The sequence below is a fragment of the Mesoplodon bidens genome (assembly GCF_964165515.1).
Source record: "Mesoplodon bidens genome assembly, chromosome: 3".
Classification (NCBI taxonomy): Eukaryota; Metazoa; Chordata; class Mammalia; order Artiodactyla; family Ziphiidae; genus Mesoplodon; species Mesoplodon bidens.
Genome location: NC_138178.1, coordinates 36,253,493 through 36,269,166, shown reverse-complemented (window position 1 = coordinate 36,269,166; position 15,674 = coordinate 36,253,493). Strand labels below are relative to the sequence as shown.

General features: G+C 47.2%; 1 protein-coding gene across 2 annotated transcripts in view; it reads left to right on the top strand.

Annotated features, from left to right (window-relative positions):
* The window catches only part of PDE8A (phosphodiesterase 8A), a 102,665-nt gene that overhangs the window by 62,072 nt on the left and 24,919 nt on the right, over positions 1-15,674 (top strand). The window contains exons 12-18 of one of the 2 annotated variants that reach the window (XM_081228466.1): positions 3,389-3,466; positions 7,944-8,014; positions 8,292-8,456; positions 9,855-9,903; positions 10,147-10,282; positions 11,866-12,064; positions 14,911-15,128. In XM_081228466.1, the coding sequence (XP_081084592.1) occupies positions 3,389-3,466; positions 7,944-8,014; positions 8,292-8,456; positions 9,855-9,903; positions 10,147-10,282; positions 11,866-12,064; positions 14,911-15,128 (916 nt within the window). Of the gene's footprint in view, positions 1-3,388; positions 3,467-7,943; positions 8,030-8,291; positions 8,457-9,854; positions 9,904-10,146; positions 10,283-11,865; positions 12,065-14,910; positions 15,129-15,674 lie in introns of both variants that reach the window. The other variant, XM_081228465.1, reaches the window with a different exon arrangement.

Here is a 15,674-nt window from a genome sequence, read left to right as displayed (position 1 = left end):
GGGTCAGGTGGTGCGGAGCAGGGCTTCAGCGTATTTTACAGGTGTTCTCGTGCGCTGCCAGGGCGGGGGCTGGGCAGACCTGAAAGGAGTGTTACTCTGGACCTGGAGAAAGTGAGCTTCCTCGGGCGCAGGAGGAGGGAGCTCCCCGTGTGCGAGGCCGCAGGGAGCCCGCGGTTGGGCAGCGGCTGGAGGCTTGGCAGTGTGGGGTCGGTGAGACCCCGAGGCAGGGGAAGGGGGTGTCCCGGTGCAGAGCAGGCCCTCCTCAAAGGCTTGGACGGTTGAGAGTGTCTGAGAAAGTTCTCTGAAAGTCTGTTCCCAGCAGAGTGACTTTGGGGCAAGTCATACAAGCAACCTGATTCTCAGCTTCCTCGTACCCGAAACGGAGCTCCTCCCGGGGGACCACGGCGTTGGCGTTGGTGTTGGGATGGAGGCTGCCCGTTCGCGGGGCTGCAGGATGGTTCCTGCTCCTCACGGCTTCTCCAGGGTCTCCTGGATTTGCCCAGCAGGCCAAGGAAACCCTGCTAACCTTCCTCTCCTAAAAAGATGGGCAGTGCGGAAGGACTGCAATATTCTGGAACAGGAAGCTGAGCGCAGACACGTGAAGTCGTGGGCGGCGCTGAGACTGAGCCCAGCTGGGCGGCCGAGGCCTGTTGAGCGTTCCCTCCTGTGGCGCGCGGCTGCCTCAGGTCTCGGGTCAGTCCTCGGATCAGTCGTGGGTGTGGAGCCTTCTCGAGGCTGGAGGGCCTGTGCGCAGGCTCCTTCAGGCTGCGGGCTGGATGAGAGGTCAAGGTCACCCTGGCGAGGTTCCCTCGGCCCTCCCTGCAGGAGCAGCAGCCCGGCAGGTGGAGGCGCTTTAAAAACCAGCAGCAGAACTCTGCAGGGACTCAGAGGAAGAGCAGCGGGCTGAACACGGCAGTCGCAGGAAGGTCTGGTCTTGCCTTAGGGGAGTCACTTAAACGCTGAGTAGAGGTTCAAGCCTGCTTCGCCTCCCTCCACTCCTGCCACATCCCTGGCCTTGGGACATGTTGCTCCTTGCTTCCCTCTAGCCAGCTCCGCCCGGTCTGCGCAGGCAGCGCCCTCCTCCAAGAAGTGCCTTCCTCCTCTGCCGGCCTCCAGCTGCAAAACATGGCTCATCTCCTCTCTGCCCCCCTCCCAGAGGAGACCTGCCCCTTCCTCCTGGGGCTCCTTTTGCTCTCCAGCATCATGACTGACTCTTAGTTCACCCGCGTTTGTTCCCCTCCGGACTACCCCCTTTGAGGGCATGGGCCCTACCATATTCATCCTCACACCCCTAGTGCCTGGCTTAGAGCCTGACACGTGGTAGGTGCCCAGTAAATGTCTGTTGAGTGCCCTCGTGTCATTCACAGCTGGTGAGGAAGTCAGTCAAGTCAGTAAAGCAGGCGGTTACCAGCAGTGTTGGGGGTGAGGCATTAGGGCAGGATTTCCCAGAGGTGATGATACCCGAGCCGCATCTTACCTGCATCTTCAAAGAGGATCGAGAGTTAACCAGGTGAAGGAGGCGTCAGGGGAGGGGTGCGTTTCTAGGTGGGGGTAAGCAGTTTGCACCAAGGCAGAGAGGTTTGGGAGGTGAAGTAGCACATCATAAATAGTTCGTGATGGCTGGAGAGAGAGGAGGTCCAGATATCACAGGACTCTGGGTGCCACACTGGGGAATTTAAATCTGATCCTAAAAACAGTGATGAACCATTAAAATGTTTTAATTGGGAGAGTGATCTGATCAGATTTTTGTTTCAGAAGGATCACTTGGCTGCCTGTGGAGAATGGGTCGAAGGGGGCAAGGTTGGGGCCGGTAGGACCAATAAGGGAGGCTGTCATTACAATCCAGAGGAGGATGACAGGTGTCTGAGCCAGGACAGGGACAGAGAGGGGTGGATTAAAGAGGTGTTTAGGAGGTCGAATTCGTAGACTTACCTGACCACTTGAGGGCAAGAAACAAGGAGGAGTCATGGATGACTTGTCTCCAACTTAAGCAAAAAGGTAGATGCCGTTCAGCAACCTGGGATGAGCAGTGATTGAGGAGAAGATACTGAGTTCACTTGGGTAGTGAGCCTGTGTGAAGTCCCTGAAGGTGTCCAGGTGGAGGTGACGAGTGGCCAGTTAAGATGTAAGTCTGGAGCTCAGGAGAAAGGCCTGGGATTAAGACAGCAACACAGGAATTAGGAAAAGCTATAGAAAAGGATGAGGTCTCCTGAGGAGATTGCGTTGTCTGAGAGGGAGAGCTAAGAGGACTGAACCTTTGGGAACACCAGGGGTGCTGAGGAAGAGAGAATGAATCATGATGGAAACTAGGAAGGAACAATAAGAGATGCAAGGAAAGCCAGCGTTGGACTTGTGCAAACCAGGAGTCTCCAGGAAGCATGATCAGTTGTGTCTAGTACCACAAGTCAGGTAAGAACTGAATCGTGTCCTTCAGATATAGCAACAGGGAGGTCATCAGTGACCTTGACAAGGTCACTGCCAGTGCCCACATGAAAGAGAAGGTAGCAGATAGCAAGTGGAGAAGGTTCCAGATGGTGGGGAGGAGTACCAAGGGCCTGCCTTTGGATCCTGTTTGTGAGCAGGAATCCAGATGAGGAAGCCGGGAGAAGGCAGAGAAGACAGAAGAAGCTGCAGGTGCGGAGAGCTGAGCTCGAGCACCAGCTGTGTGCTCACTCGTCTGCACAGCGGCTCCCAGTTTCCTCGTCTGTGAAATGGGGACAGGTTGGAGAGGCTTGCCACCACGTGTGACACCCGGCAGGTGCACAGAGGAGGGCACGAGAAGGAAGGTCAGCTTTGCCTTGTCATTGATTGGCGTGGAGTGAGGGAGAGAGGAGTCGAAGACAAGCCCTGTTTGGGCCTCGAAATGCAGTGGTGCCATCCACGGGAAGAGGGGGCAGAGAAGTACACCCCAGACTAGTGCTCCTGTACTACCCTCCCAAAGAGAGGCACATTCTTCCCGGGGACATTTTAGAGCTTGTATTGTAGAAAAAAATAAAAAAATGTTTTTTTTTTCCTTTGGGGCAAGGGTGGATGGAGATCAAAATTTTCCCACCACTTTATTCAATTACATAGAAATACAATAGGTGAAATTCTCTTGAGTTCATTTCTGCTAGTTTTTGCATCATGGGACTCTGTGATTACATAATCTGGAAACTGAAAAGCACTACTTTATGACTGTACCAGGTGGGACATTTTGAGAAAGTCAGCCTCCCTTAAAACGTAATCCTTCATAGTCTTCACCTCTGTGCACTCCGTTGATTTTTGTGGCATCCTAAATGGTATTCTAATGCTTCAATTTTGTTTTTTTAGACTTTTATATTGGTAAGTTTCCTAATATGTTGTTAAAATCCCTTTGCAGAGGTAATTTGTCATTTAATTGTTTCCACAGCTAATCAGTCAGGCAAACATAACGACCGGAGAGAAAGCTCACGAGATGTCAGAACCGCTGCCTCTCGAACAAGCAAAGGTAGGTGAGAAAGACAAGAGGAGAAAGCGCGGTCCTGTGAGTGTTGAGCCCATGGAGACGTGCGACACTCCCTCCCCAGTCTTATCTCTGGGTCACTGCCCCCCTCCAGCTCAGGAGAGGGAAGGGGACTCTCTAGCAGTCTGTGTCCATTTCTCCCTCACCCCCAACTCCTTTGCCAGTGGGTTCCATTCTGACCCTTTTGATGGAGTCAGGGAATAAAGAAAAAAAAAAGATACATTTTACCATCTGTTCTCTAGTTGATTTTCTTTAAAAAAAATACATTCATTCATTCATTCACTCATTTATTCATTTAGTTATTCATTCATTCATTCACTTATGTATGTATGTATGTATGTATGGCTGAGTTGGGTCTTCGTTGCTCTGCATGGGCTTTTCTCTGGTTGCAGCGACTGGGGGCTACTCTTCGTTGCGGTGTGCGGGCTTCTCATTGCAGTGGCTTCTCTCGTTGTGGAGCACGGGCTCTAGGCACACCGGGCCTTCAGTAGTTGTGGCGCGTGGACTGTAGAGCGCAGGCTCAGTAGTTGTGGCGCACGGGCTTAGTTGCTCTGCGGCATGTGGGATCTTCCCAGACCAGGGATCGAACCCGTGTCCCCTGCATTGGCAGGCGGATCCTTAACCACTGCGCCACCAGGGAAGTCCTCTAGTTGATTTTCTATAAACTGTAACAGCAGATGTCCGTTTATCTGTTGCAATTGTATGAGTGATGCATTTGGAAGTTAACAACGATATATTCCATTGTGGGTTGCAATTTGCCGTGGAAGCTTACCTTTTGGTGGGGAAGTAAGTGAGCTGCCTTTGGGGATGTGACAGACTTTTCATAAGCAAATGTTATTTAAGTTCTAAGTGGAATATGGTTGGCTTTTTAATGGTTTTGTAGATGTGTGGCCTGAATGATCTAGGAGTTTTAAAACTGCAATGACAATTATCTGTAGGTAGTGTGGAGGCACATATTACTGCTAGCTATGTACTTGCTTTGACTCAGATGAATTGGGAAGCATAGGGAGCTGATGGTTACTAGATAAACAGCGAAAACTTTGCAGATGTTACAGTGGAGATCCAGTGCCTCACTTCTCTCATGGGTTTCTCGTGAGGACTGGAAGATACGCCGTGTGTCCCTTGCACTGGAAATACGAAACGGATCCCACCCCTGCTGCAAGGACAGGGAGCAAAGTCGTGTTACAGGGAAGAGTGTGGACTTCGGCCTCAGCATTGCTTTGATTCAGGTCCCAGCTTCATCTACTTTCTGTGCAACCTTGGGGGTAGACCTTTGTGCTTCCATTTCCTCATCATCATATGGGGATCATTATGCTGTCCACAGAGGGCCACGTAAGGATGAAATGAGTGAGCGTGGTGCCTGGCCAGGGTCATGGCAGCAGCTGTCACCGTCCTCACTGTGGCCCTCATGGTCACGGCCCTCGGGCACAGCAGAGCAGAGGCGAGGTCACTCGTGCCCCGAACTGTCTTTACTGCCACACTCTGACTTCTGTTCATCCTTTGGATTACTTTGTCCATTTCTGTATTTTTGAGAGTTAAACACTTTTAATGTTTGTGGGTTTTAACCACTGTTCTTTTTAATTGACTTATAATTTACATATAATACAATGCATATTAAGTGTTGAGTTCAATAGGTTTTGACAGTTCTGTACATTGAACTGTATAGACTGTAACCACCCAGCCCAAAATAGATACAGAAAATACACACATGCAGGCCTGCACTTGCGCACATGTTTCACCACACAGAGGCATCCACCGATTTCTTGCACCATAAGTTAATTTGGCCTCTTCTTGTGCTTCATAGAAATGGAGTCGTATAGTATGCACTCTCTGTGTGTCTGGCATCTTTCACTCATTTTAGTGTTCTTGAGATTCATCCTTGTTGCTAGGTGCTACCGTTCTTTTTTATAGCTTGGTAGTACTCCATTGTATGGCTGTGCCACAATTTGCTTATCCATTCTCTTATTAATGGCCCTTTGTGTTCATCTTTCCACTTTGGGGCTGTTCAGAGTAAGGCTGCTGTGACTATTTTTATGCAAGTATTTTTTGTGTGTGTGGACATGTGTGTTCATCTCCTACCTAGGAGTGGAATTGCTGGGCCTTTGTGCAGCTGCAAACAGTTCTCCAGTGTGGGTTGTACCATGTACCATCACTGATCTATGAGAGTTCCAGTTGCTCTGCATCCTCCCACACTTGGTTATACCAGTGTTCTAAACTCTAGCTGTTCTACTGGATGTGGTTTTAACTTTAATTTTCCTGATGACTAATGAGGTTGAGCACCCCTTTCATATGCTTACTGCCCACTGGATATCTTCTTTTGTGACGTGATGTTCAAATATTTTGCCCATTTTTATCATTGGGTTTATCTTTTTCTTGTTGGTTTGTAGGAATTCTTTTTATATTCTAGATATGGATATAAGTATTCTAAATGTACTGTTCTTAGTCTGTGGATTGCTTTTTCACTCTCTTAATGGTCTTTTAATGAACAGAGGTTCTTAATGAATCTTAAAGTTCATTTTATCAGTGTTTTCTGTTATAGCTAGTGCTTTTTTGTGTCCTGTTTAAGAAATCTTTCTCTATCCCAAGGTCATGAAGAATATTCCCCCATGTTTTCTTCTAGAAGCTTTATTGTTTTATCTTTCACTTTGGGTCTGTGATCCATTTCAAATTAATTTTTACATCTAGTGAAGGTAGAGATCAAAGATTAATATTCCCTCCTACTGGGAAACCCAGCTGGTGGCCCATCACCATATTGAAAAACCATCTTTTGCAGTAGTATCATTATTGTAAACCAGTTGACTATAAATATATGGCCTGTTTCTGGACTCTATTTCATTGTTCTGTTAGTCCTTGCTTGCACCGATACCACGATTGATGACTACAGTCATATGGTAAGTATTGATATCTGGTAGTATAAAGTTCTTCAAGATTATCTTGGCTATTCTAGGTCCTTTGCGTTTCCATATAACATTTAGCATCAGCTTGTTAGTTTACACACACACAGCTTCTTGGGAGTTTATTTGGGAGTGTCTTACATCTATAGAACAATTTGGGGCAAGTTGAAATCTCGGTAACACTGAGTCTTTCAAAACGTACGCATGCTCTTTGTCTTTCTTTCGGTTGTCTTTTATTTTTTCTCAGCACTGTCTTGCATTCTCAGTGTAGAAATCTTACACGTCTTTCCATTCGATTTATTCCTAAATATTGATTTTCATGATGCTGTCGTAAGGGTGTTTTTTATTTCAGTTTCCAATTGTTTGTTGCTAGTATATAGAAATATAATTGACTTTTTGTGTATTGACCTTGTACCCAGTAACCTTGGTAAACTAGCTTGTTGATTATAAGAGTAGCATTTGTAGATTCTTTCAGACTTTCTGCATACACAGTCATCACAATCTTTGTACCTTTTATTTCTTTTTCTTACTTTATTGCATTCACACTATTGTTTGGTCTTTATAAGCATATGTCACTTTCATTATATTTTTAAATGAGAACAGGTCTTTTTATGATATAGTGATAGAATAGTGGTTTTTATTTTTGGTTTAATGACGTTGTTGGGTAAAATGGAAAGATGGCAATCATGTGCTGATCACCAAAATTAGATTTAAGGAGTTTTGTTGGTCTCTGAAATTTAGAGCATTTGAGAGCCCCTGAGTTGGTTAATCTTGGTTGTTTCTCCTTGGGCCCCAGTTTGGTAAAATAAGGCTGACGCATCAGGCTGTGGAACAGTCTGTGGTCCTTTAAGACCTTTGGTAAACAGCATTTGGCCTGACAGTGGGGCTTTCAGGGAGAGACACAGAACACTATGTGAATATTTTTTCCTGCCAGTTCTCTGCCCAGGCTTCTCCCTACCCCAAAGGAACTGGATCTTGACAGGAGCAACAAAAAATTAACATACTTTAGAGTCTAAGATTCGCTGCCTGCCTCACTTATGATATTTACCTAATCCATCTAGATTAAGCATAACAGTGGAAAGCACCAAAGGATGCCTTGAAAAATTGAACCAGAAATTCGTGTATTTCAGTTAATTGAGTTGTATTTTTTGCTCCCGCCATATATGAAACAAGGAGCCTCTGTGGCATTGTCTTTCAGAACATGTTCACTCCTGGAGAGCAGCAAGCTGAATAATTATAAAGCCTTATTGTTAGAAACCCAAAAAGAGGCTAACTGTTTGGCCTTGACTTGCTAGATTGTCTCCTCTGTTTTCTCTCTGGCCTGTGACCTCAGAATTTCAGTCTGTGGCTGCACGTGCATCCTAGTGCCTAGGACTGAAGGAGGCAGAGCTGGTGATGCCAGAATCCCAGGCTTGTGAGGATGGGAAGGAAGCTCAGCGACCAGGTAGTTCTGGTCCTACCCCTTCATTGTGCAGCTGAGCACGCTGGGTGGGGCCTGGGGCAGGAAGGGAGACAGATACCCAAGGCTGTGCACACCCTGATTTCTGTGTCACGTGATCTCTCCACAGTTTCCAGCCAGAGACGGCGCTCCTCCATGGCCCGGATACACTCCATGAAGATCGAGGCGCCCATCACCAAGGTGAAACCGTTTGTGGTCGGTCTCCATTGAGCATGGAAGTCCCTTGTTCTCCTGGTTAATTGTTTTCAGCAAGAAGAACCACGAAGGGACCCACAACAATAACGATGCTCTCCTAGTTGTGTGGAGCTGCCTCGTCTGAAGAGAGAGGATGTGTGACATGAGCACTTTAACTAGCCTTAAGTCAGCGTTGAGCCCCACTGCCAGCCTGACTCTCTGGATTGCTTTCCCATTGTCTTTAAGATTATGAAACTCAGGTCTTTTTCTTTCCATATTATAGGCAATCAATATCATCAGTGCTGCCCAGGAAAGCAGTCCCATGCCTGTGACAGAAGCCTTAGATCGTGTGCTGGAAATTCTAAGAACCACTGAATTATATTCACCACAATTCGATGCTAAGGACGATGATCCTCATGCCATTGACCTTGTTGGGGGCTTAATGTCTGTAAGTATATTTGACCAGGCTGCTGGCTAGATCCTGCTGTTCTCATTTGTTTTCTCAGAGGTTATTTGTTTATGTGCTGGCCTACACAGCGTTCTTTGTGTGTGGGGCTCAGTCAAGGCCTAAACCCTCCATTGCTGCCCTCTGGCCGAGCCATCACCCGCCTGCTGCCTACCGCCCAGGGGGACCTCAGCTTGAAGCAGAGAAGGGAGGAGCACATTCTAGACAGCTAGCTAGTTTTAAGGTTTTGAAAACGGGCAGAAAAGAAAAATTTATGAAATATTCCATACCATATTACAAAACAGAATGACTGTATATGTCTAAAGAGGCACCAAGGGGACTTACGTGGTGGTCCAGTGGTTAGCACTCCGTGCTTCCATTGCAGAGGGCACGGGTTCGATCCCTGGTCCAGGAACTAAGATTCCCACAAGCCACACAGTGTGCCCCCCCCCCAAAAAAAAGGCACCAGTGAATGGGGCGTGGTTTCCCTCTAGAGCATCCTATACAGATTTGGTGATTTCATGGGAAAGAAGGCTTTGGAACCATTTCATTAGGAGGCTTTATACCATGGGCTCTTGAGGGGTCTAGGTGCCTCCTCCACCCCATCTAGTGTAGAGGCCTTACAGGGGAAGAACAACTTTGTGGAAGACAGATCATTCCATTGCCATCTGTCACCTTTTTTGTCTTGGTGACAAAATTCAGAAGTAAAAATTCATCCCCCCTCCTAATTCCTGCTTTCTAAAGTCACTTGATTTCATAAAAATAAGGTTTTAAGCAATAATCAGATGGGTAGAGGGTTCCCAGCGATGATGATGTCTAGTTGTGGTCTTGTCTGTTTGAGACAGAGACTCCTTCAGCCTGTAGGTGAGGGGGTGGGGAGAAAGGATGAGGGGCGGGCTGGGATAGTGCCCGGGGGTGAGGGGTGAAGAGAGGCAGGGTGGGGAGAAAGCACCGCAGGGCTGAGGAGAGGGGCCACTCAGGGGCTTGGGGTGGAGCAAGGGTGCTTAGAGAGCAGAGAAGAATCTAGTTTTCCTGAGGAAGGCTGGTGTCCACGAGCGTTGAGGAGGGTGGCAGGAAATGGGGGGAAAGGGTTGAGGGCAGAGGGGCGTCATCTGGTCCTGAGTGCCAGCAGGACCCTGGGCTCTGGGGCGTCTCCCGAGCTCGCCGTCCTGGTGATGCCCCTACCCCGGAGCTGAGCAGGTCCTTCCAGCGTCAGGCTGTGTGCTCCTGGGTGAGTGACGGAGCTCGGGGTTGGCCGCAGAGGTGATCACAGGGAAGCCTCGGCGTGCATTGATGGAGAGGGCTGCCCGCAGTGTCCTCTGGGACCCGCTGTCCTGGGGTTTTCAAGGAGTGAAGAATAGTTGTGACTTTCCTTTCTCTTGTTTCCTTGATTTTTATCAGGATGTTTTTCGAAGACCATCCAGGAATGAGTATGTTCTTTCAACGAAAAGTAAGTTTCTCCTTTTTAGTTTTTTGGACCACTATTACTATTATAGCCATGCTTAAGTGATGAAAATAAATTTTTCAGATATAAGTTTTAAGATAATTTTTTTTATCAGTAAGAAGTTTTTTGGTATATCATCAAAAATGAGAAACAAAGCAACCGTTCCCTGAAGCAGAACTGTTCTCCCTAAGGAACAGTTAATGCTGTAAAGCCTATTAATTTTGTTCTCCGAATCACATCACTTTGCAGACCTTCAACAGGTTTCCAGCAGTGTAATCACCCCCACCTCCCTTCACGACGTCCCATCACAGATAACTCAGGCCATGGAAAATGAGGAATCCTGGGACTTTGATATTTTTGAACTGGAGGCTGCCACTCATAAAAGGTGAGTCCACATGGAGCTTGGCAGACAGAGAGCTTGATTCCAAGGGCTGGTGTGGAGAAAGTCACCCAAGGAGTATGGTTTCTGCACAGAGCCAGTCCCTGGTCAGGGAGGAGGCTCAGGAAAGTGCAGCAGGGCAGCAGGTGCCCTGAGTCACCAGGGCCTAGGCCTCAACGAGGGGATCAGTGAGAAGCCAAGGGGAGTCTGCCTGGTTGTGACTTCTGCAGAGAGAGCAAGCATGAAATTGAGCAAGTGATTTAACCTCTCCAAATAGCAGAGGTTTTTTTTCTGTAAAATATGGTTATTAATTTCTCCTGTAGGTAGTGATATGTTGAGATAGCAGCAAAGAGCCCCACTCAGAGCCTAGAACTAAAAATTAGAAATACACAGACATACACGTTGATAAGAGCTGTCCCCAGATCTTGGTTGCTGTGTTGGTGACAGGCATGGGGACACCCCGAACTCCAGTCATCCTGATCTGAATGTGGTCACCGAGAATAGGGTGGGATTGGGATTTTACCTTCAATTTTGTACTTTGCTGGAGAAGAACGGTCAACCAAAGGCATGTGGTCGGCTTGGCACACAGGAAAGGGTGTCCAGACCTGATGCCAGCCAGCATTAACCTTCAGGAGGGTGAGGTCCGGACTCTGGCAGACAGAAGGCCACTGCAGGAGAGGTGTGCTCTGCTGGCCGCGGGATAACTCGTCAGGTCTCCTCCCGGTCTGGGTGACGGTCCCCAAGCCAGCCCTACCCTTGACTCATGCTCACAGTGAGTCGACCTTCTACAACATTCTGCGTCCAGGTACCCCACACAGCCGAGGACTGCAGAAAAGAATATTCCCGTGGTAAACAGAGCTTTGGGTACCTGGTTTACATACTGGTACGTTGTATTCGTGTGAACTGGGACAAGGCAGGTCTGTTCAAGTCCTGTGAGCCCGACCACCTCTGGATACTGCCTCAGCAGAGCCAAGTTTCTTGATCTTCCAAGCAAAGGCCAGATGCTGGATGAAGGTGACTTCTCAAGGAAGGGCCTGATTTGGTGGCCAGTTCGTCACCTTCTCTGGGGAAACCTCCTCATACTGTAACACCCACCTCCAGATTGTCGAGACCATCACATGACATGTGACAGCATCTGGCTCATAGGCTGTCATCAGGAACTGTTGTTTTCTCCCACACAGGACATCTGGCCAATGACTTAGGTCCATCAGGTCCAAAGGAGAGGATAGGGTTTAAGGTGGAACAGGTTTAGCCTGGCAGCATGTTGATTTGAAGACTCTACTAGTGTCAGTAGGAGTCTGCATCAGGAGGGGCAGGGTGAACAAACCTCACCCCAGCCAGTGGGGAGCACCAGGTGAATGCTCCCAGAATTGGAGCTGGGCTCCACCCAAGGTTGGCACTGGCTACCAGGAGAGAGGGCAACAGAGCACCACCCGCGTGCCACCCGTGTGCCACCTGCACAGGCTCCACTTTGCTGCCCTGCACACTCTCTGAAGTCTGGCTCGGGTTTGCTTGTTGGATCTGAATAGATCCAACACTTTGCCTGTTTCTTTGCTTTGTTTTAACACTGTGGATGTTTTTCTCTATAGGCCTTTGATTTATCTTGGTCTCAAAATATTTGCTCGCTTTGGAGTCTGTGAAGTCTTAAAATGCTCTGAGACAACGCTGAGATCGTGGTTGCAAATTATCGAAGCCAATTATCATGCTTCTAACCCCTACCACAATTCTACACATTCTGCCGATGTGCTTCACGCCACTGCCTATTTTATCTGCAAAGAGAGGATAAAGGTGAGCTGGTTTGTGCTCCACGCTTAACAGGCAGGAGCAGTGGGGCGGCTGCTGTGCAGTGTGACTGCTCAGGAGGGCCCCACACGGGTGCAGCCTGGCCCAGGAAGGGGGCGGCCACAGGAGAGGAGGGTCAGGCAGGAGGCCACGCTGTGGCTCTGGGGAGTTGATAATGAATTCATGACATGACCCCAGCCATTCCTGGAAGAATAAGGAGCAGGGTTCGGTCCCCGGGGAGGAGGCCAGCAAGAACAGGAGAAGGCTGTTTTTCTGAGGGGTCTTACTCTGACCCTGTAGGCAAGGTTGGATATGGCTCCTTTAGGGCCCCCACATCCCTCAGAGTCAGTGGGGTTTGAGACCAAGTTCATCATCTTTGCCCAGCACTGCTCCCACCCAGGGTCACCTGCCTGGCCCAGAGTCCCATCATCCAAGCAGATACCCATGTCAGAAGCCTGGGGTCATCTTCAGTTCTCTCCTCTCCTCCAGCCCCCAGCACCTGGTAGGTCATCTGACCTTGCTGACTACAACCCCTAAGTGTTCTCAGAATCGTCTTCTCCTCGCAACGCCCCTGCCGCTGTCCTGGTGAGGGCCCCGTCATTTGTCGTCTAGATGGTGCCAAACAAGAACTCCTGGCTACCCGGCCTCCTAGGGAACTCACTCTGACCATGTGGGTCCCAGCAGCAGCCTCCCATCTCCCACAGGATTTAAGCTTTAAACCCCACAGATGGTGTGCACCGCTCGCAACACACAGGCCATGTTTGGGCTGTGCTGAACCACTTTAGTTTCTAACGCTCCTGCCCTTGACATGCTGTTCCCTTTGCTGGTGCCGGCTTCCCTCACATCTCCGCCTGCCCTTCAGGAATCAGTACCAGCCTTCATTCCTCTAGGAAGCCCTCCCTGGGGCACCCTCCTCCACACCCAGCTCGGACTGGGGCACCCTCCTCTGTGTCCCCACACCCTCCTGGGCACCCTCCTGATTGTACCTCCTTCAGCATCCATCATAAAATGACACAGAGGGTCCAGGGAGCTCTAGTGTGTGGCCATTTCACTTTCAGAAGTATTGTATACTTGAGAGCAGATGAATCAAACTGTTGGTTTTGTACCTAAGAAAACAGGGCCTCGTGAGGAATGAAGATAGCGAGGCATCACTGCCTGATGTCCTGGCATCTGAGGAAGGCCACATGGTGGCCAGGACCAGCCCTGGCAGTCAGCAGAGTGAGGGCCAGTACATCCCGGTCCCACTTCCTCATCTGTACCTGCGACTAGTTAGTTGTAGGGAGGAGAGCAGCGTGCGGGGGTGATTCCAGCACATGGACATGTTGAGTCACTCCTCACCCTGAAATCTTATCTTCTCAGAGCTGGGTCTCTCACTTGCGCTTTCTCTTTCCCTCTAGTTTGGTTTTTTGGGTTTTGTTGTTGTTTTAATAAAGGTCATGACTAAGACTGTAGGCAGAATAAGAGTCCTGAGAGAGGGCTGTTTTTATAAAGCATGAAGACAAATGGCAGAGGAGAGATGTCTTTGTCATGATGGTTCAGCATATAAAGACGACCTAACTTTTGCTGTAATTTATTGATTCTGAACTCCTCTATAGATAACATACAAATATATATTCAGAAAGCTAACTTATTTTTAATAGCATTTATGGGTATAATTCACATCATAAAATTCACCCATTTAAAGATAAAACTGTTGAATTTCAATTTAAATAAATTTTACAAGACTGATTTATTAGATATACACCTTCTTTTCAAGTGTTTATAGAATATTTCCAAAAATGATCTTATACTAGGACACAATTACTGTCTTGATAAACTTCAAAATTTCATAGTCTGTATTTTCTAACCACAACAAAAACTAGAATTTAATAACTAAAAGTTAAATAAAAAATGTCAGTCACTACAAATGAGAAAATATTTCAAACAATTTAGGGATAAACAAGGAAATAAAGCCAAAAATAACAGTTTAGAAAACAACAAAATGAGAAACCTATGTATCAAAACCTGTAAAGTGGGAAGAGCAAAGTGATAATCCAGAATGATTCTTTGAAACAACCAAGAGAATTAAGTTCTAGCCAAACTAATCAAAAACACAGTAAACACAGAAATACACGCATTTGAAATGGAGATTAATAGAAGAAAGTACCATACACTTCTGTCCTTAAAGTTTTAAATCAAATTAATGCTGGAAGTAGAAAACCAAAAGAGAGGTCAGTACCATGGGAGTTGTTTTTAAACTATCAACTAATTTCTTCAAAACCTGGCTCCTGATCCAGATGGACAGGTGAGTTCTTTAGCCCTTTAAGGAATTTTTCCATGTTATATAAACCATTTCAAAGTCTTGAAAAAGATGGAAAATGTCCAGATCATTTTAGAAAGTCACAAAACCCTGAAATCAACCTGACAAAGATAGCAGCAGAAGGGGGGAGAAAACTATAGACCAATCCCCAGTTAATGTAAGTGATGCTAACTTAAAAAATTATTTCTCTCTTCTATTCAGTAATACTAGTTTATGTTGGTCTAAGTCAATATCTCAGACTAAAGGCCTTTTTTTGTGATGGGTCTAGAGACAGACTTTCTGAGGAGGTGACTCCTGTCTGTTGAGGACACCCTGTCTTGGTAAGTCCTTAACTTGTGTGAGACTGAGAATCAGATAATGTTTCCTAATAAACATGCAAAGATGAAACTGTGTCTGAGTGGACATAGGAAAACTGAGTTTGCTCAACATTATGCTTTTCTCAGAAATCCAAAATATCCTTACCTTAAAGTAATAGGGCAGAAAGAAAACTACCCAGAAGGCTACCTTGCTTTCAATGCTGTGCCCCAATTTTTAAATGATCTCTTGTTTTCAGCAAACTTTAGATCCACTTGATGAGGTCACTGCCCTCATTGCAGCCGCTGTCCATGACCTGGACCACCCCGGGAGAACCAACTCCTTCCTGTGCAATGCTGGGAGTGAGCTGGCCATTCTGTATAACGACACTGCTGTGCTCGAGAGACACCACGCGGCCTTGGCCTTCCAGCTGACCACTGGTGATGATAAATGCAACATCTTTAAAAACATGGAGAGGTAAGAACAACGAGTTGGAAAGTATGTTTCCTCTCTCTTTTTTTTAAAAACAATTTTATTAAGATATAATTCATATACTCTACAGTTCACCCATTTAAAGTGTACAGTGGTTTTTCTTATATTCAGAGTTGTGTGACCATCACTACAGTCGAAATTTAGAACATTTCCATCACCCCGCAAAAGAACCTCGAGCTCATTAGCAGTCTCTCCCCATTCCCCCCTCAACTCCCACAGCTCTAGGTCTACTTTCCCTCTCCATAGATTTGCCAGTTCTGCACATTTCATATAAATGGAAGCATCCCCAATATGTGTCTTTAGTGTCTGGCTTCTTTCACTTAGCACGATGTTTTCAAGGTTCAGTTCCATTGTGTCTTGACATTCCAAGACGACAAAGGCTGACACCTCGAGAGACCCAGAGAAGCTGTCACCTTACATCTCTGCCTGGAGGACTCCACTCTGCCCAGCAGATGTCTCGTCATTGTCTCTGTTCACACGTCCCTTCTTTGCAGAAGCCTTCCCTCACCCCTCACATTAATTATTCAGGCT